At 39.8% G+C, this 22199-nt stretch overlaps 1 protein-coding gene across 2 annotated transcripts; it reads right to left on the bottom strand.

The window, feature by feature from the left end:
• Positions 1–254: 254 nt before the first annotated feature.
• On the bottom strand, positions 255–19571 carry LOC119491361 (protein Smaug homolog 2). 2 transcript variants are annotated; one of them, XM_037775290.1, is made up of 13 exons: positions 19212–19571; positions 14471–14992; positions 13834–14304; positions 12727–12969; positions 12431–12606; positions 12084–12170; positions 11509–11800; positions 10250–10335; positions 9880–9995; positions 9417–9615; positions 8155–8281; positions 4698–4781; positions 255–3226 (listed from the first exon to the last, which is right to left on the bottom strand). In XM_037775290.1, exons 2-13 carry the CDS (start codon positions 14664–14666, stop codon positions 3198–3200), a joined length of 2106 nt encoding a protein of 701 aa, XP_037631218.1. In that variant the 5' UTR covers positions 14667–14992; positions 19212–19571; the 3' UTR covers positions 255–3197. The 2 variants fall into 2 exon arrangements, with proteins under 2 accessions (XP_037631218.1, XP_037631219.1); XM_037775291.1 differs by having other exon boundaries at positions 12497–12606; positions 19212–19569.
• Between the last annotated feature and the right edge of the window lie 2628 nt (positions 19572–22199).

Here is a 22199-nt window from a genome sequence, read left to right as displayed (position 1 = left end):
AAGAAAAAAAAAGTCATAGTATAGTATGTCAAAAAAAAGAAAAGTCATAGTATAGTATGTCAAAAAAAATAAAAGTCATAGTATAGTATGTCGGAGGTAAATGCAATGCAAGTATTTCAGGAACGTCAGGAACAGAAAGGGCGTCTGTTAACACAACAAATGATAGCTAAAAATAGCTGACAGTGGACTATTTCAGCTGCTACAAGGCGTGTCCAATGTCTAACAAAGTAAAATAGATAAAAACAAACCACAAGTGAAGTTGCAAAAAGAACTGAACCTCTTTATTTCGACTGTCAATGATCCGACGGATGCTGCAACTTCAGGACCATTCACACATTATGAGTGACAGTAAAAAAGTAGAGTTAAGCACGGGATGCAAAAAGGGTTCATAAAATATTAGAAAAATGTCTGGGGGAAGTCATCAGAATTAAATATAAATTGTACAAGACAAATATATGCAATGTATAGCCTACAGCTGGCAGCATTAATTCAACAATTAAAGCCTGGCAGGGACATTTATAACATGATCTTGGGGACCACTTGGTAGACGTCTCCATATGACACAGGCTCTGTACCTCCTAGTGGATGCTTGGTATGTGAAAAATACACCAGGCTGAACTTGTGAAGTGCATTTCCCCCTCAACTCATTTCATGCATCACTGGAATGTAAACATGGAGTAAACATATTCCTTGGCCTGTTATTAGTGTTCTGTTTACTCATAATCACATCATTTGTGGCTCAGAAAAGCATCGCCATCCCCCTGCTGCGTCTTCATTAAGCACAGGACACTTGCAAAAAATCTGCTGCACTGTACCACTCTGTCTATCTGCACTAATATGTAGGCTGTCCAAAGCTACAGAGGCTATGAAAAGGATAATCTGAGCCATTTGTAACATAACACACTTGATATACAGTATAGTGAAGAGTTAAAAATAAGATAGCCGAGTCTTAAAGTTGTCAGCGTTGTTAACTCACTTGGGCGTGAGTGTGATGCTTTTTTTTTAGTAAGTCAGATCTATCCAAGAGCCTGCTCTGAAGAAATCCATGACTAGAATACTACTCAAGACCATCAAATCAAACATATTGAGGATGCTGGAGCTGTGCATTTCAGGCACCACATGAACAGTTTTATCAGGACATGACAGCTAACAGTTCAATCACAAGGCCAGGAAAAGCTATTCTCTCTCATCACCGCATGACCAGAAAAAGCAGGCGTTACATGCCTCATACAGGTATCACTTTGAAAAAAACCTACTCATACGGAGTCCATGGATTATGGGGGTAGAAGGCTTTTTGCTTTAAGTCTCTACCCAGCCAGCTCATGTGCGAGAAGGCGTCAGTTCTTTAATGCGTTACATAGTGAGACAATGGAGTATTCATGACATCACATAACATGAATTGGGGCATTATCCCAGAGAGATGTAAACAGTGACATTTAGGCGGTATAAACATACAACGTTAGTTGCAAGATTTCTGCTCTCTAGCTGTTGGCGACTCCGGGGCACCATCGACCACCATGTCCTCTATCTACAACAGTGCTGTATTAGTGTGGCAAAACATGCGATTATAGAAAATAAGCATAAGTTATCAATATCAAGGGAGAGTAAAAAATACAATTGGAAAAGATATCTGTAAATAACCATCTTTACTAGACAGACCTCCTATGGCTCTGCTGAAATAAAATGTGAATGGTTATCCCTGCCTTATGATGCAACCAAGAGTGATCCAAAAGTTAAGACCATATTACACATACATGCACCTCCGCTCTGCCACATTCAAAGACAGAGGCCGTATAAGACAAGTTTTTTCGATTCAACACTGATACCACATGATAATGTTGGGGGTTCTGAGACTGAAACACATTTTGAGACACAAACAGAAAATATGGACACTGTCAAGCACCTTGAAGAAGTATGATTCATCAAATCGTCACGTTGGCCGTTTGAGGAAAAGAGGGCACCGCGAGGGCGAGGCGCCGCGCTCCAGAGCATTTATTACAAGATCAAGCTTCATTTTTAGCAGAGCCAATCATAAGGAGGCCAGAGGGTTGAGATGGGTTTCATTTAGTTTGCTCACCCGGCATTAGAGTGTAAATTGAAAACACTCTACCCTCCTCGCTTTTATCAATTCAATATCACATCAGCTCTCGCGCTGTACGAACCTCACCGGCCCTTATTCACCCCTCTGGGGATTCCTCGGCACAAAATGAGATTCATCATCATTTATGTAGTAGGGCATAAAATAACAGAGACAAATTGCAGCTGGCATAAATTATTCGGACTGCTGTTCTTTTTTGAAAAAAAAAAAATTATACCATTCTGTTGCATTTCACTACAAATATCCTTCTCAAATTAACAATCGCACGACCCTTCTCTTTGGCTTTGTAGACGTTTAGAGGAGGACAGTCACTTCTGCTTTGACTCTGTGTGCAGGGAAAACAACCAAGACAAAGGGTTGAGTTACTAGCTTTTCCTCAATCCTTTTGGTTCTGCCTTTGCCACAAAAACATTTCCTCTAGAGAGGATAAAAAGAACCAAGGAAAGCTGTCTAAGTTTCAATAACACAAGCCCTCACTAGCACTGGTTATAGAACAATAAAGGTGGCTAGGAAGTGTATTGGTATCCGTGTATCAATACCTGTCTACAAGTGGAACCTCGGTGAGTGTATATCGTAGGGCCGAATTACAGTTTAGTGGCTAATATCAACAGAGATCATTTGATAAAAGTGCCTTACTTCTGGCTGGACTTTTTCTCAATCTTAACATTATGTGGTGCAGGGGCTGTGGCTGTCAGTGTGTTCTGGAAAGAAGCCTTGCTTCCAAGGCAGGAGGAAAAGAAGAGTAACTCGTAGGGCAGAGCCCCTTTAAGACAGCACCAATCCACCGTTTTTCTCTCAGACCACGGCAAACTGAGCCTCTGCACATCATGTCACAGTCCCGCAGGTGACATGGAGCAGTTTGTTTTTTTTGTTTTTTCCTCTGTCCTGCAATATAATAATCATCTGTATTCCATTTTTAATAAACTTAGTTGTATATAATAAAGTACAAAAATATTAGAGAACATATACACAGTTTTTTTGTCATTTTTGTAGTGACTGCTTTGCCTGGTATTCTTAAGCATACGTATATCTTTGTGCTGGGTGATGAGGAAACTGAACAGGCCTCTCAACTGAAGTGTATTTTTTTCCTTTCTTCTTTTCATATTGTCGATGTCCGGTCTGTTCCATCTGAGGAGGAGATTGGAAATTAATGTGTTTCAAGACATTTACCATCGTAAAATATACTGCAGCATTCACATTTCATCCTCAAAGGGGGTTCACTGTTGGAGTACTCCCTTTTCTCCCAGGGGCAGAACAAGTTATGATGCTTTTTATGTGTCCATGAATTTCTCACATATATTACATACATTTTTATGGTATGTCAGCTATTGAACATGGCATATCTTATATTTATTAGATATGTTTTTGGATAAATAGCAGCTCCTTCCACACGTTGGGAAAATACACCTCACTGCTGAATGAAAGTATATACAATAATCCTCCCAATTACTTTGGGCCTACTGTCTCCAAAATATGCATTTGTTCATCTGCCATAGGTGTATGGACTTGTTCCAATACCAGTATTGGAAATGAGCCTGAAAATTAGGAAAAACAGTACTGGGTATTGGCAAGTACACTAGTCTATTCACCGATCCGATACCATAATTTATGAACCCAGAAAAAAATTGACTTGTTAACCGGAAATTCTTCTTCGCCGCTCCAAAAACAGTAGCCTTCACTGTGCTGTGGCTCATGGCTGCCACTGGTAACTACTGCTTTAGAGCAGCGAAGAAGAGCTGATTGAATGTAGTTCGTCACATGATAATAGCAAACAACAACAGTGAAGTGCTAGTGGAGAGTGTAACGATAGTCATTATACAGTTACCGTAAGTTCATGTTATCGGAATCGGTATCGGGAAGGAAAAAATGGTATCGGAACATCGCTAGCTGTGTATGTAAACAAAAGGGTGTTTGATGTAATTTTTATGTCAATAATAAAATAGTACTAGTATAGTAATAGTGAAACATTGAAATTATAAAATCTCATTTAGTTTCCAGTGTGTATGTCCCTACTATTTGATCTTAAACATCAGAAAGTAAGCCAAACTAGGCTAATCTCAGTGTTAAACATACTTTCAGACTGTAAACAAATATATCAGTATTCTTATCTGTCTCTGAGAAAGGAAGGAAAATAGTTTAAATGCCCTAAATTTCATCTAACTCACAAAAAGATTCATGCAACAGGGATACATTTCAGTCACATAATACTCAGGATGTGTTTGACACGGATGCAAACTTTGTCATTTAAGTACACCATATGATGCACAGAGGTAAGTCTGTGCGTTTCTCTCTCTGCAAGAGGACCCTGACTGTGACTTGACTAATGACATTGTATAATTTAGATGTTATTAAAAATTAATACACAAATATAACGGATTAAATATGAATTATAAAAGTCAACTGACTTTTTTCATCTCTGTTTGCATAGGAGAAGTTGTGTGTGAACAAATTAATATGTATTTCCCTGATGTTCATTGAATCCTTCCTCTCTCACGGCCTCATTATAACACATAAAAAGGTGTTGTTGTCTAGCTGGGAGTTTAGTGTGAGCTTTGCCAGCCAGTGGCCTATTTAGTACGGGGCTGCTGAGGACACTTACCCCCTAAGGCATGCTCTGTCATACTGAGGCACAGTGACTCCAGCGTGGGGTTGATCTCCAGGTCAGCACCTGGAACTTGGCATTCTGGAGGGAACAAGTAAAAACAGTCTCAGTCCACAGGAAGATTGAGGTTTATATTACTGTCAGGACTCAGTCAATTTATTTCACACTCTAAATTTACAAAAGCAGATTTCTATTTTTCTCTAAATAGAGAATGTCTGAAGAGGATGAATTTGCTAATTTTACTTGTAAAAGAACAGTTTCTATTATCAGGACATGAGTATGTTTTATTTGGTTTAAGGGGGAAAAACAGTTTACGTGTAGAGCTGCAACGATTAATCGATTAGTTGTCAACTATTAAATTAATCACCAACTATTTGGTAATCGATTAATCGGTTTGAGTAATTATGTTAGAAGAAAAAAATAGTAAAAATTCTCTGATCTGTTGTTAATGTCTATTATATTTCGCAGTTACTTCCTTATTCCTTTTTGACCAGGCAAACTGACAATAATTGTGCGCACACACAGTTTGACAATACAGTCGATCATTATAATGGACCTTTAGGGTAGGTTTACCTTCATTTTGAATTAAATAAAATGGGTGATGTGGAATTAGTTCGAAAGAGTTTCATCATCTGGTCACTTGTGTTGCTTGTTGTAATGGAATCTGTTGTAAAGCGCGTGTACATGCATCGGTATCGGCAGCTTCAATAATGTTACTGGTAAAAGTTACAGTCACAACTACAAACAAATCCTTTCAAGCATGTAGGCCTCACAGGGGGAAATGTAATTCTTAAAATTATTTTAATAAAATACATTTCTTTGTGTTAAATGACATTGCTTTTGGTAACTTTGTGCTGAAACCAAACTATTTACAGCCCTCCAGCACATCTATGACACTTCATTACTCACTATATTTTCCTCACATCAAAAAAGTGCTATAGTGCTAAATGCCTTAATGCACTATTCACACATTTCCTTTGCCGGATACACAAATATGACTGCTGAAACACGCCATTAACCAATGAACAACCTGATTCTGAGACTCTTTTCACTGAGGTCAGGTACCATAGATACAGTATATGGCTAAAGTCAAGAGTGTGGTTTGTGTTTAGCATGAGTCGCGGCTTACGTTTCACTTGCTGACAACTCAAAATGTGATCACCAGCGGTCACTCAAGACACACTTGAGAAGTATACTGAGGTCAGGTGTAAACTGCCTTCTGTCTCAAGTGGATGCAGACATGATATATAACACTGGTCTGAGGAGGGACGGAGTGTGAGTGAGCTTGAAAGTGAAACCTCAGCACACGGGCCAGCGATGACCATTTGGGTGTCAAGTTTGGCCCTTGACGGATCTTTAAACTCCGCTGCAAGACTGCGCAGTCATGAGTTATGCCTAGACAGGTTTAAATTGGATCATTTCGAGTACCCAGAAGAACACAGTGTTTCACTCTGTTGTAATATTTTGTTTTGTCTCTTTATTGAGGAACACATCTTTTAATAGTATAGGAAAGGAGGAAGTTACTGGAGTATCATCTAAGTGAACTTCTTCCAGTATCTTGCCAATTATTTGTATACTTATATGTGCTCTCTATACATGTACAGTATTGCATATTCCATTCCTTGGTTTACTATGATCTGTTACAGTAAAGATAGTTCTGTAATCCTTATCTCTATAATGAGGTTTTATAGGGTCATTTGTAGTAAAGGTCTATGATGGATTTATTAGAATCCATATCACTATGAGATACTTCTTAAAGATCTATTTTAACAACCCATTTGTGTGTGCACTTCAAGGTATAAATTAAAAGCCAGAAAGGCAGCAAAGCATTCTGTTATTGTGGGGATTATTTAAGTTAAAACAAACTGCGAGGGGCGTCCTGATGGCTGAATGGTTGAGGTGCATGCCACGTAGCCGCAACACCCCTGTTCAATTCCGGAGGACCTGTGTTACATGTCATAACCTCCTCTCTCCCCTTGTTTCCGGTATGCTTTTATACCCCCCTATCCAGTAAAGGTAAAAATGCAAAAAAACATTATCTTAAAACAAAAACAAACAGCTAGATGTATGGTGTACATGGCATGTTGTGTCGGTGCTAGGCATCCTATTAGAGGCAGTCCTGTACAATAGTATGAAGTAGCTAGAGCTCCTAGCTGTAGACATGGAAAGTGCAACACTGGTGGGTTCATACAGCCTCTTTAAGTTAGGAATTTTTTTGTTTTCACACAGGATGCTCTGTTATGGAAACATCCTATGTTGACTCTGCTGAAAAAATGACAGCACAGATGAATCTACAATCCTCGTGTGTGGCATCTGGCACACGAGACACGGCATCCAAAAAGTTATGTATATTGTACGAGGTGACAGATTGTTTACTGCAACATGCCGCTAAGCTGTCTTGTCATGTTGTCCTTGGCACAAAGGGAGAGCAGCTCTCTGGTTTGGCATCTGATGAAATGGCCTTTTTGAAAAAGTTGTTTTCTAAAAGCTTGTGTTGCTGGCAAAACTCACCAGCAGAGTCAAATCTGCCATTCCCAAATAACTTCTATTCCATGAATCAATTCCAGTTTATATGAAAAAAATGTGTTTTACTTTTCCGGCACCCCCTGCGTCCTCACCGTTGCAGGTTAAACACACTACGCAGGAGGTCGCCTGATTGGGTGTGAATGCAGCCTAAAGGTCTTTATACACTGGGGGCACTTTTTCATGCAATTAATTCGCACGCCAATATATTTTTTCAAACTGTTGTTTTTGTCATGCGTGCGCACACAGAGCGTGAATATAACGCAGCAAAAAAGTGAAAAAGGTTGACAAGGTTGATTTTTCCGAGCTTTCTCACCGTGAATGAAGGCATCAACCAATCACATCATGCGGGACAGACATATTCAAAACATACACAAAAGTGTACAACAACACGGAAGCTTCGGTGTCTGAACCAAAACGGCAAACTTCATTATTCCTTTGAACCTTAACAAAGGCAGCGCATACCAGATCCACTCCTTCCGTTCTTATCTTTCACAATAAAAGCTTTAGACATATACACTGTGTAACTGTTTACCAGAGGAAAATTCACTCAGCATTTCACTAAAACGAAACTCAATAAAATAGCTTACGGCAGCTTAGGCTATACAACAATTTACTTAAGACAGACTGGCAGATGCTCTGGGTCAATAGGATCTCAGTAATCGGTCTTCTGCCTGAGCAAATCTTTTATTCGAATCTTTTATTGAAAAAGTGTTGCAACTGTCGCAAATTTGCATCGCTGCCGGAATTTATTTGTGTAATATATTCACCACGCCCCCGGTGTGTAGAGGCCATAAGGGTGATAAGACTGACTGTTGTAGTTAAGTTTAGGCAAATAATACAATAATAAAATATAAATAAGGATAGAGTGTGGGTGAGTGCACACATCCATGTTCATGAAGAATAAAAGAGGCTTGACCTCATACGATACCTTGCTGCTGGAACATGAGCATGGTTTGTGGGGAAGTGTGGACAGGGAGTGAGTGGGTCCGCTGCACAGAGCTGCGACTCTGACTTGGCATGCTGTTACTGCCCCCGGGGTTGGCAAACCACAGGTTCTATAGAGGAAAACACAAGTTCTCATTACGCAAATGCCACTCATCCTGGGAGGTTGACATGCTTTGCTCATCTTTCACCCAAGTCATTAGACAGAAGCCCTTCAAGCTATGATAATAAATCAATTCATATCAAAATGTGATCCCTAACCCCTTGTAATGTCTCGTGTGTACTGATTAGACTGCCAAAATCTCCTGTTTTTTCCCTTGTTTTCCTTTCAGAACCAATGTTTACCAAGGCCTATTATGACTCCTTGGGCATATCATCATACGGGTCAATACCTTCAGACAAGAAAAACTTGTGCTGAAAATTCTTGAGTCACAAAACATGAAGTCAGATTACTACTTTAAAGGGATGGTTTGTGTTTTGAAATGGGGTTATATGAGGTGCTTATCCATAGTCAGTCTATTACCTACAGTAGATAGGCACCCAGTTTGGAGAAACAGACAGCAGTACTGGCACGGGAGCAAAGCAATGTACTGCTGTGGACGGGGCCGCCAACAAAACATATTTTAGTCACCTAAAATAGAGGCTCACCTAAAAGAAAATCAATAACCATTTAAGTATACGCTATATTTAGAATATGTTCACCGCTTTATCTTGCCGTGAGACAGCCCTTTCCGATGGGGAACTGAACTGAAAGTGAAACTTGTCTATGCTCTCTTCAAAGCAGCCAGACTCTGTTGACAAAAACACTATAGATAAGTTTCACTTTCAGTTCAGTTTCCCGTCGGAAGATATTCTAAATATAGAGAACACTTAAACTGATATAGATATTTTTAGGTGAGCCTTTCTTTTAGGTGGCTAAAAAACGTTTTGCTGCCAGCCCCGTCCACAGCAGTACATTGCTTTGCTCCTGTGCTGGTACTCCTGTCTGTTTCTCCAAACTGGGGGCGTGCCGACTGTCATCTACTGTAGGTAATACACTGACTACGGATAAGTACCTCATACAACCCCACTTCAAAACACCTGAACTCTCCCTTTAAACTGTGTAGTCCGCTTTTAGCACAAAACGTTTTCCTTCAACTTCAAAAAAAATCACCAAACAAAAGAAAAAACATGACATGATTGATATAATATGATCTGTTTTGTCACAAACTGGTGTTAAAATGCTCGTCCATTGACAGGTATACTGACTTGTCTACCCTGGCCTGCCAGCGCAGGATTAGTGAGTGTGTGGCGTGGAGATGCTCCCCCGATCCCGCCGGGACTCAGAAGGCCGATGCGTCCGGTTGTGAGTCCACGAGGAGTCATCTGGAACTGCCTTGTTCCCCGCCGCCCTACAACTCCACTCACAGAGCCTGCTGTGGGGAGGGAGTTGGACCCATAGGTCCAGCTGGAGTAAAAAAAAAAACAACAAACAAAAAGGAACACACATCAGATGAGAGTTAAGAGAACTGTGTTTAACTGACGCTACTTCATATGAAATGGTAGTTATTAATTCAATGAGGAAGAGCGAGTGAAAGAGAAAGGGAAAGAGAATCAAAGCAGAAATTGGACAGTAGGGATGAGAGCAGGGAGAATGTAACGTTCAGCTGGTCTGACATCTCCCACTACTGAAGAGGGAGATCAAAGGTAAAGAGGGCGAGCAGAGTCTCACCCTTTCTGTCGGTACACAGGCATGTCCAGCATAGCTTTCCGAGGGAACAGGCGGAGCAGTTTGAGGACCTGCTGCTTCCAGGAGACCAGCCTTTTCTTGTGAGTTTCTGTGAAAGCCTGACACAAAGAGAGAGACAGCAGAAGAATAAAAGGAATCATACTTTCAAAGAGCATTAACAGACACTTCTGGAATTTGTGATTTTTAAAAGTTGAATTCTTCATTTCAAGAGAAAAAAATAGATGATCACAAGATCTGAGGTATTATTTATTGTGCTGTAAAACTACCATTATGTGCATTTACAACAATCATGCATACAAAATGACGAAGATGATGAAATGATGATAAAAAAACGTAATCTTCGGGTTCTCACCTCGTGTGTCAGACACTTCTCAATGAGCTGAAGGTAACAGCTGATATTCTCCTCATCTGGCCTTGACACCAGCAGCTGGGTGCACACTGAAAGAAACAGAAGTCAGGGTTTATAGATTCAAGTCCCTTAAATAAACTTGGATCTAAGGGATATCTGTGCATATAAGGGTAGGTGGTTACGGATAATAAATTACGTATTTATTTATTTGATTTAACCTTTATTTAAACAGGAAGTCCCTTGAGATTAAAATCTCTTTTTCGAGGGTGAACTGGGCAAAATAGCACATCATTGCAATGTAACAAAAATTACAAAATAAAGCCGTCAAAGACAGACATGGGCAATCAAATATAGCACATTTTACAAACAGACAAGGGACAACAGATGCATAATACAAAATCCAGTTTAGGAATAGCAATTGCACTCTTCAGTTACACAGTTTTTTATCAGAAGTTTCAACTCTCCCTGGGAGATAAAATCATGAAGCCGTAGTGTGTTCTGAAGGTTATTCCATGACCGGGCCGCAAAATATGAGAAAGCTGCTCTACCAAGTTCTGAGCAAATCCTGGGTATCTGGTAGAGACGCCATTTAGTGGAGTGGAAATCATAGCTGTTGGTGAGTGATAGGAGATTACACGGATATGAAGGGAGTTTATCCAGTATGGCTCTGTAAATAAAAATATACCAATGCTGCTGTCTCCTTAGGCTTAATGAAGGCCGGGAGACCAAATCATAAAGAACACAGGGATATGTATGGGACAATGAGTTGGATATAAAGCGTAGAGGAAGCAGCATGCATGTAAATAATGTCCCCATAGTCTAAAACACTAAGAACGTAGCCTGCACAAGTGTCCTAACGGTTAAATCAAGGCAGGCCTTATTTCGATAATAAAAAACCCGGCCTAACCATCAGTTTTTTCACTAGGTTCTCAATACGCACTCTAAAAGAGAGCCTGTCATCCATCCAAATACCCAGTACTTGTGGGTTCAATTGGCTCCCCTCCTGAGGTATGAATGCCCACATTATCTGAGATCTGGGAGCGGGACCTTATAGGAAGTGCTATGTGTTTGATGTTAAATGCTGACATGGACATAAAATGCCTTAATCACGTTATAACAGTTTTTTGTTATGCTGTTGATTGTTTCTCATGTGTGTTAAAGTTTTAAGAGCCCTTCCTATAAGGACAAATCACCTACCTACCTCTGTAGTCTACAATCTACTTGTGATCAACTTCAATTTGGGAAAAGCATCTTACTCTTACCTTTACCCATGACGCGGGTGAACTGTCCTGCAATGTCGCCGTCTGAGATGGGTGTGGCCGAGGAGTCTCCATCGCAGGGAGGTGGGTTGTGGGACTGGAAGCCCTCTGAGGCCGGCTCTTTGTCTGCTCCTGTTTTTGTGGCTTCTGAAGGGGAGGTGGCTGCGTCCGGGGCGGTGGCTGTCTCCAGGAGCGTCTGTGCTGCACTGGGTGGGCTGTAGGCCTTGATGGGTGTGATGATGATCTGTTGCAGCTCTTGGAGGGCGTTACGCAGGTTTCCCCCTTCCAAAATATCCTGCCAAGAGATGACAGCATCAGTGTCACATGTTGAACGAGCTATTCAGAGGGTTTAAGTGTGATTTCGTGAGCAGACAGGAAGATATCCAAGCTGTAGATCTGGATTTAAGCCTTAGGGACAGCCAACATTTTCTATTCCAACAAGCAGAATGGGAATTTCTCAATGGAACTAAATCAAGTGTAACATGGTCATCAATGAATACATACTCAAGTGCATTTTTGACCAGTACAGGCGAAAATTCTTCCGCATGAGAAGAACAACAGCATCCCATTTGAATTACCTTTTCTAAAGACTTGAGCACACTCTGCCTCTCTCGCAGTTTCTGGATACTCAAGGCGATCTTATGCCGTGCTCCTTTAGTCACATTCTAAAAAGGGAGAGAGAAAGAAAGTAACAAGATGCTGTGAGAAGCAGGCGAGTCATTTTGTTGTTGGAACACTGTACAATTTATACAGTTACTAAATAACAAACCTAATCACCATTTGTTTCATTAAAAGCCAAGGGGCAGAGGCAAAATCGCACCATTTATATGTGTGACTGGCTCGATATAACTGTAGGGTGCGTCGCTTAATTTCATGCCTCATTGAGTGTTGATGTATCATCAGGTTTGAGGACAGTTACACTCACAATTGATAAGGAGGGCGGAGTAATCAAAGCCCAGCCCCGGTGTGTATAAAAGGGAGGCTTAAAAACCTGCGACTCCAGGTGGTGCTCTGTGAGAATCATCATCTCCTCATAGGTCATCTGGGAGAAAAGTGATGCATATTTATGAAGGCGGAGGCTCTTCAACCATGCGGGAACATCTAGAAAAAATACACACCAAGGGACAAACAAAAAGTAATGTTACATTTAGGCTTATATCACCACAGCTGTTGGCGGTGTGCGGCTTTTACCAGAGCAAAATACCGTGAGAGCCCTCTGACCTTTCATGCCACTGCCATCCTCCTGGAAGGTGTTGCGAGCAGAGCCTTGTTCTTCTGTCTGCTCGCTGCCTGAGGAGGCTACGCTGCTCTGGGGTGAAAGGGGTGCGTGGTCTGTTAGAATGAAGTTCTGCCGGCCCCCGATGTCATCCTGACTAACCCACTCAGAGCCACAAGCCTGGGGACCGGAAGGAATAACGGACATGGACTTCTTCAATGGGCTGGGCTGCATCTGCCCTCCAAGACCTGGAAAGGGAAACAAACAATATATGAGAAACAACAGAAGTTCTTAGGAATTCGTATGAAAGAAATTAATGAAATGTTAACACTCGAAGACCTTTAACAAAATGCATACCCTGTATCCCACAAAATGATGTTCCCATACAACTAAACTGCATAACCTAAATACGTTTTGAGGGAAGCCTATTTTCTCCCGGACTGGGCTCACCGTTTTAAACAGTTTTAAACAGTTTTAAACATGTGATTAACGTTGTAAATGGAAACAAAACAAAACAAAAATGCAACAAAACTACTTAGGTAGGTTTAAGCAACAAACCTGGGTTAGGCTTAGTGAAAAAACATCATGGTTTGGCTTAAAATGACTTAAAAACAAAACTAAAATGCAAGAAATAACTACGTTTCACACGTGACACAAACACCGGTCTCCTGGGGGGAACGTCTGGTGTTTGTTGGACCCATCTACTTCCCCTCCCGCCCGCCAGTAGTGGACTTTCTTACTTGTTATACCCGTTATTATTCAATAACGTTTTTATTCAACGTATTTTCATCCATGGTTGCTCAATATACTACGTCACCTGCTCTGCGCATCGCTCATTGTACTACGTCACTCGCTGCGGCCGTCCACAGACTTATAAAGGTATTTGTGATACGTCAAGGACAAACGTAGTCCGCGACGAAAAAAGTTTCCTTCCAAACGTAATTGAGAATGCCATTTAATTGTATGGGAACATAATTTTTAGGAGACAAGGCTGCGAATACACACTGTTTGCAGCTTATGGGGGATGTCTACAATGGTGTCATAAGCCCCGACCAAACTATTTCCTTGTGTTTTCACCCAATTTTTAAAATGAGAAGAATGACAAACAAGACCTGTGTTATTGCTGTTGATGGGAGAGGACATCCCGCCTGGGAAAGACATGTGTCCGTTCTGGCCTGCTGGAGACGTGCCGGACGAGGGGGGCTGGTCGTGCCAGGCGTGGCCGGGGTCCAGCGCCTCAGCAGAGCTGGGCCACTCATCTGAGCCCTGACGTGGGTGGTAGGGACTAGATGGGGCCCGGGGAGCGTAGCCACTGGATAGGTGCTCCTCCAGGTGGTTTAGCCACATGGCCAGAGAGGTGCGGTCATCCAGTGTGGTGGCAGGGTGGATGAGCGCGTAGGACAGCAGCTGCCTGCTCTCTTCCACAAACAGGCTACTCTCGATAGTGTGACTCAACACCTTCTGCAGCAGCTTCATGTACTCACATTTGGCCTCACTGTTGCGCGGCTGCAGCAGAGGCAGGTGGGACAGCAGCAAGGACACAACCTTCTCCTTTGGCTCCTGATGCCACTGGCTGACAATTGCTAATGATAAAGGGCAAACAGAGAATTTCACCAGCAATTAATCTTTTGTTACTGGTTTAATATAGGCCTTCTTCAATTTCAAGAAAATATAGTGTCTCATAATCAGAGCTAATCAATAACATATAAAAAAAAAGACTTTCATATAATAAAAAAAACTCTCAGCTACCTGCATTGTTGGCCTCAGCTTCTAGGATGTGCATCTCTGTGCAGTCTGCCAGCCAGTGTTCAAGGCAGATGTGTAAGAAGCGAGCCTGGGTGCGGGACACCCTCTTCAGGAGGGACAACAGTGCCACCGTCTGTTCACACTCATTCCAGCCCTTGAACCAATCTGTGAGGATACCTACCTGGTCTCGGAACATCATGGCGTGTCTCCTCGGTAAGGAGAACGGGGAATGTGTGGATGGGGAGGGGTGTACTGGAAAGACTGCTCTCTCACACAGACAGGTTCAGTCTCACCCCGCACAGCGGGGTCGTATTTACAACAGTCCTGGGATCCCCTCAGACTGGACCGAGGGGCCCTCACATGGTTCAGGTGCAGAAGGAACTGCAGACAGGGATGCCGTGTGGATCACTGGGAAGATGTCTTATGAAGTGAGGCTTGAAGTGCGTCAGTCGTAGTTGGTAATGACACAAACAGGAAAAGCTTTGTTTTTCACTCTGGCATGTTCAGGATCACATCATCTGTGGCCTATTAAAATCAACAAATGACAAAGAGAAAAATCATAGATGACAATTCACCCAACTTCAATTTTAAGATCTTAATCAACCAAATATTTACTCTGTATATTTCCAATCCAATTTTGTTTCTCTTCTCTAATTTGACTGCATTCACCACGACACAACCACACTTTTATACATAAACAAGTGAACATGAGTACTTTGACAGATTAAGTCCATCTATTCATCCCAGACTAAGTACTGGAATATGTTCTTTCTGTGATATTAAGACAGTGTTGTTTGGGTACATATATTTTTCAGCCCAAAAGCAAATAAGAGTAATCATTTTCTTATAGATCATCAGCTTCAGTGAGTGACAAACTGAATTTACAGTGTAGGTACATAGGATAATATATAAATAAGAAATTATGGCACACACAGCCAATATAAGACAGACACACTGCTTCAATCTTTTATGACATGCAAAGCATAAGGAGGAATATGACATCTAAATTTGAGTTTTAGAACTTTCCTATACAAAATGTACTCAATATGTATAATTCAAAACAAAATGTGAGAAATATCCAAACAAATCTGTTATAACTGTGACTGTACGGGTGTTATTTGAGGTAAGCTCTACTAAATAAACTTTATCACTCACTTATGACTCTTGTCAATCTTGCCCACGGCTGCTTGAGTCATATCATAATGATACAGGCATTCAAGTCATTCATAAAAGGTGTGCACAAACATGTTTTCCAACAGATAAGAGTCTCAGGTCATTAAGGCTGAGAGCAATGCTTAATGCAAAACATGAAAATAGGCTGCTATTCAAAGCATAAGGACATCAGTCATCGGTGCCCTGTATTTACAACAGCTAATTATAATTCACTGGTTAACCGCTAGTGGAGAAAAGTAGAACACTAACCAGGCAAGGGTATGCTAACATTAGATGTCAAAATTACTACCTGCCAACATTGCAATTTATTTATTTTGTCTTATCTTTTATTTTATTTGTTTTCTTTGTTAGATATGTGAAATACATGAAATGTCATGTCTCTCTTTCTTTGAAATTCTGACTAAACATTTCATTGTATAATTGAATCATTAATATTGTTAGTCTGTCTGTATGTGTATATGTGCCTATATGTAAAATTCAATAAAAATATTGTTTAAAAAGAACAAAAACAAAAAAACTGCCAACAGTGCAGATTGTAGCAAATGTAACATTATGAGCTATAATTTTAATTGAAGAACAAACTGACTATGAAGCTCTGGTCAGCAGCCTTGTTATGATTATCCCTGTCAGGATTATTAAATTGAACATTACACCCGGCAGACTAGCATTAGATAGCTGTTAAGCCAGAGTTAGCTTGGCCCAGTGATGTTACTCCTCCAAGCAGCCTACTCAACACAGTAGAGACCTATCATAACAGAAGTATCACAGCAAGATTCCTCGTTTCACCACGCCAAAAAATCACTTGACCACCCCCCCCAAACGGGGCGTCATAAGGTCACAGAGGTGTCGCGCTGGTTTTGAATACAGGATGTTCTTGGCAATCTGCCTCACTATCAGTGGCGGCTGGTGGAAATTTTTCTAGGGTTAGGGCTGTGCCACATCCAATCAATTTCAGCAAACATCCCGCTATGATTTAATGCAAAAAAAAGTGAATGTATCAAAAACACATTACTACTTTTCAGTTAAATAATTATTATAGTTATTAATTATTAATAATTAATAATAATAAAATTATTTTATTCCAACAGGAGCAGTAAAGAATGCTTAGAAAAAACACAACAGTATAACATGTATTCAGTGGTGGAAGGTAACTAAGTACATTTACTCAAGTACTGTACTTAAGTACAATTTTGAGATACTTGTACTTTACTTGAGTATTCAAGATTCCAGATCCAAGATGTTTATTGTCACGCCGGTTATACAGGTACAATCGTGTGAAATGCTTTTTGCTGGGAAGCTCCATTAAAATAATAAGTTATATTAAAATTATAAAAGGAAATACTTTAAGTTATATTACAATTATAAAAGGAAATACTTATTTCCCTGTTCTGATTGGAGTCAGGGGACGTGCAGGAAAACCATATATTTTGCACAGATGATTTTCTATTATATTTTACACATTTTACTGGGTGCATTCCAGACACATTTTAAACACACAAATATTGACAATTTGTATAATTTATTATTAGTAGTAGTATTAATGATTTTTTTTTGCGTGTGGCTGTCTGGCTATTTAGCTAGCTGTAGATTTTTGTTTAAAAGTGATCCCCTTTTTTGTAAATCAAATTTTCACTGAACAAAATAACAATAACAATAAATCACTAACCAACTTGCTGACTGTTTTCATTATCACATTTAATCCATCCACACTAATGCTATGAAATAAGAAATGCTTCATCCCTGGACATTTTCCAAAAAACACCTCAAGCACCACCTGTTCATCAAGGCCTATGATCTCAGCTGACTCTTCCTACACATCACTCTTTTAATTACTTAGCTATAGTTTCTCCTCTGTGTTATTTATTAGTATGATTTTGTGTGCCCCCTTTGTAAAGCGTCCTTGGGTTTCTGAAAGGCGCTATATAAGTCCAATTTATTATTATTATTATTTTTATTAATGCAATACAAAGGGCTTGACCAGCAGGTGTGATCCTTTTTTTGTAAATCAAACTTTCACTGAACAAAAACAAAAACAACAATAACAGTAAATCACTAACTAACTTGCTGACTGTTTAATTATCACATTTTAATCCATCCACACTAATAATGCACTACAAAGAGGCTTGGCCAGCAGGTGTCACCATTTGTGGCTATCAAATGCTTCTTAACAGTGAACCATTTTCAACACAATTGTTTCGTAGTGATTCAGTGTTTCAGAAAGCTTCCATCTCCTCCATCACCAGCTTGGTGTGCCTAGTCACTGATGAGAGACTCAGGATGTGTTTTGTTTCTCTTGTTAACCATGTATTGCACAGATGTTTTTCTATCATATGTTACACATATTACTGGGTGCATTCCATAGTTTAAACACACAAATATTGTATTATTATTAGTAGTAGTAATGTTTTTTTTTTGTGTGTGGCTGTCTGGCTATTTAGCTAGCTGTAGATTTTTTGTTTAAAGTGATGATCCCCTTTTTTTGTAAATCAAACTTTCACTGAACAAAATAGCAATAACAATAAATCACTAACTAACTTGACTAAGCTGACTGTTTAATTATCACATTTTAATCCATCCATACTACTAATGCTCTACAAAGAGGCTTGGCCAGCAGGTGTCACCATTTGTGACTATCAAATGCTTCTTCACAGTGAACCATTTTCAACACTCAATTGTTTCACAGTGATTCAGTGTTTCAGAAAGCTTCTATCTCCTCCATCACCAGCTTGGTGTGCCTAGTCACTGATGAGGGGATCAGGATGGGGTTTGTTTCTCTTGTTAACCATATATTTTTCTATCACATTTTACACATATAACTGGGTGAATTCCATATTTTAAACACACAAATATTGTATTATTATTATTATTAGTAGTAGTAATGTTTTTTTGTGTGTGGCTGTCTGGCTTTTTAGCTAGCTGTAGCTTTTTGTTTAAAGTGATGATCCCCTTTTTTTGTAAATCAAACTTTCACTGAACAAAATAACATTAACAATAAATCACTAACTAACTTGCTGACTGTTTAATTATCACATTTTAAGGATGTTCTTGTCAATCTGCCTCACTAGCTAGCTGTAGATTTTTGTTTAAAAGTGATCCCCTTTTTTTTTGTAAATCAAACTTTCACTGAACAAAATAACAATAAATCACTAACTAACTTGACTAAGCTGACTGTTTAATTATCACATTTTAATCCATCCATACTACTAATGCTCTACAAAGAGGCTTGGCCAGCAGGTGTCACCATTTGTGACTATCAAATGCTTCTTCACAGTGAACCATTTTCAACACTCAATTGTTTCACAGTGATTCAGTGTTTCAGAAAGCTTCTATCTCCTCCATCACCAGCTCGGTGAGCCTACTCACTGATGAGGGGATCATTATAGTAGTGTTTCTCTTGTTAACGCTGTTGTTGCTCACCTCTTTCTCTCCGTTTCGTAACGGTGACTTCAATCTAACGGTGCTAACGTTGAAACGCAGTTTTTAATCGACAGCAGGTCGGAGCTAGGCAGCCAGACAAAGTTATGTGAGTTGTGATGTACCAATAAACAGACTCAAAAGGGTTGTTGTTTACCTTTGTCAGTTGTCACTGGGTTAGCGAGCTAGGCTAACGTGCTAGTAGCATAGCTAGCTCGACGCTAGGGCAGGCTAGCTGCTAGCGTTAGCTTCTTAGCTAGCAAGTTTCTGCTAATAGATGCAATATAACGTTAGCTTAGCTGGACAGAAGCGTAGATTACGATCCCGTACGAGGTGTTCCTTATCCTTAAGGGTATTCCTTTACAGCGTCCAGCTCCCGTCGTTTCGAACAAGCCATGTTCAAAAGGATTTATGTACAAAATGTTTATTGCAATGCAGAAAATAAAAGAGAGTAGCTACGCCTGGAGAGAGATCTACTTCGATTTTGAGTTGACGCAAGGACGTGAGTGCAACGTCATTACGTACTGGACGCTACGTAATGTTTTTGTTCCGCCCACTGTCTGGTAAATAAATCCACGGCCCCCACCCTCCACCCTGACATGTAAACACATATAAGGAATAAGCCCTGAGCTATATTTACATGTTTCATGAACTAAATGTATGGGTCTTGTATTTTCTTTTTTTTTTTTTTTTATTAGTAAAAGTAAGCACTATGGGCATATGGCAGCACTGCTCCCAGTAGACCTCTTACACACCAAAAAACTGACAATAACCTGATATTTTCAGGTGGAATTTCATTTATTCATTCATTTTCACTGTGCACTGTTTATTGTCAATGCTGTATATACTGCTCCTATTTTATTATACTTCCTTCTACTTAAATGGTTCATATTCTGTTACACTTTGTTTAGCTCTCTTTTTTACTGTGTTAGCTGATGCATCTTGTTTTTTGCACTATCCCCTTTGCTGCTGTACACTGCAAATTTCCCCACTGCGGGACTAATAAAGGAATATCTTATCTTATCTTATCTTATGGTCATATGGGAAATTCAAGTTTCCAGAATCACAGTTGCATAGTGCAAGACATGTTAGTAAAAAGGCAGTAAAAAAGTTATTAGTGCAAAGTACACAGTACAAAAAATATACCAGATATAAAAATATACCACATATAAAAATACAAGGAGATGAAGAAAACTGTTAAAACTGAATATAGTGCAGGGTAACAGTTGTGATACAGGACTATTCAAAAAATGAATAAAGTGCAGAAGAGACTGTTAAAAATGAATATAGTGCAGAGTAACTCCAGTAGCTTAGTCTATGAAAGGGCACTGTGTGCATTATTATCTGTCCTGCAGACTGTCCTCCTTTGTAGAAGAGTTGAATGTGTGGCCAAGGAGATTGAACCACCAACTACAATTAATGGCTAACCACTTGAGTGACAGACACTCCTTTTGAATGAACTAACATTTGTTTATTTTCTGCTGATCTAGTAATCCCTTATTTGACTGTTTCAGCACCAGATTAAACAACTGGGAGTTTATTATGTGTGGAATAGTGAATGAGTGAACGAGGGAGTAATTTCAGACATAACTATAGTTTGAAATTATAAATGGACAAGATTATTTTTAGGATTTAGGATAAATATCTCCATAAAGGAGATGCTGTTGAGGGTTAATCAACACTAAATGACATGTAATAGACAATCTGAATGGGTTGAAAGCATAATGTCTTCTGGTCACAATCAGTTGTCACAGCCGGTGTTATTGCTCTCAGCTGTCAGTGGCAGAACACACCACAGCACCCGCAGAGGTGAGGTCACCTGCTGTGACATCACTGATTGGGGCGGGGCCAGAGCTGTAACATACCTAAAGTTTCCACCAGCAGAGAGCAGTAACAGTAATGTGATACTGTGACAGGAGCCTTTTTTTCATGAAGACGTTCTACTTTTGATGTTTAAGCAGCCTATGTTTTACTGCATGTATTTCTATATTTTTACTTACTTGAAAATTGTACATTTATTCTATTGTGGTATTGTTAGTTTAAGGATCTGAGGAAGCTTTTGAGCCATGCAAGTTTCTATTTGATTTGATTTGATTTTCTATTTTCCCATCCCTGTATGGTAATAGGAAGTGAAAGTAACCCCAATCACACCAACAATATCATATTAGTGACTGTGATAGACAACATATGGTAAAATTGAGCTTCTTCAACTTCAAACAGTATTTCACACATTCTCTTTTGTCATACTAAGATGCATAGGTTTGTTATGCATATTTTCACCCTTATGCATTAAACCTGCTGTAGGCAGAATGTTTTTGGCAACATTGGGCAAGAATTGCATAATATCCTTTCAGCATATTGTAATTCAAGTGTTCTGAACCAAAACTAGACTTCTGCACCTCCTGATAGGTCTGTTTTCAGGCTTTAAAAAATCTAGCCTGTGACGGGAGACTTTGGCCAATCACAGGTCATTTCAGACAGAGAGAGCGTTCCTATTGGCTGTTCGTTCAACGAAGGCAGCTGTCAATCACTTGCAAATGCCAATCAAACAGTCAAACTAGACAGCGCTGATCAAATATGAATCAATATTCTGTTACTGTAATGCCTTTCATTTCTTGCATCAAATGTTTTCAGAAACATCTTGTAGTGTACTGTTTAGTTGTAAAATGAGAAAGTTTGCTCCAGCTGGTGGGCGGTGCTTGGTATTTCCTCAACTGATCTCAACATGGCTGCCGGGTCACAAACTTTTCTTATTTTACAGCTAAACAGTACACTACAAGATGTTTCTGAAAACATCTGAGGCGGCATATAGGCATTACAGTAACAGAATATGAATTCATGTTTGATCAGTGCTGCCTATAGTTTGACTGTCTGATCAGTGAGTGATTGACAGCTGCTCAGAGACGGCAAGGCTCCAGCTCGGCTCTGATTGGTTGTTTTCCTCCGGTGTGTGAAATCTTGCAGATGTACCGATAGGACACAGAGACGCATGATTTTTTTTTTCAGATTACCTGTCTCATGCACTACTGTATAGTATATATGGTGTTTTATAAAAAATAACTTTTTTTAATCATATTTGCTCCATTTCTTCCCACTGCTGCTTTAAAAGATGGTTTCATACAACATTGCTGAGCTTGTCATTTAT

The sequence above is a fragment of the Sebastes umbrosus genome, chromosome 7 (assembly GCF_015220745.1).
Source record: "Sebastes umbrosus isolate fSebUmb1 chromosome 7, fSebUmb1.pri, whole genome shotgun sequence".
Classification (NCBI taxonomy): Eukaryota; Metazoa; Chordata; class Actinopteri; order Perciformes; family Sebastidae; genus Sebastes; species Sebastes umbrosus.
The sequence above is the reverse complement of the archived record's forward strand: the minus strand, read 5'-3'. Positions and strand labels throughout refer to the sequence as shown.

Excerpts from the sequence above, each read along its gene's own strand:
- LOC119491361 (XM_037775290.1), bottom strand. The coding sequence starts at position 14,666 with ATGATGTTCCGAGACCAGGTAGGTATCCTCACAGATTGGTTCAAGGGC. Across the intron at positions 9,616-9,879 it reads CCTGTGTACCGACAGAAAGG|CTGGACCTATGGGTCCAACT; the intron begins GTGAGACTCTGC and ends TTTTTACTCCAG. Across the intron at positions 3,227-4,697 it reads GACAGAGCATGCCTTAGGGG|ATGGAACAGACCGGACATCG; the intron begins GTAAGTGTCCTC and ends TCTCCTCCTCAG.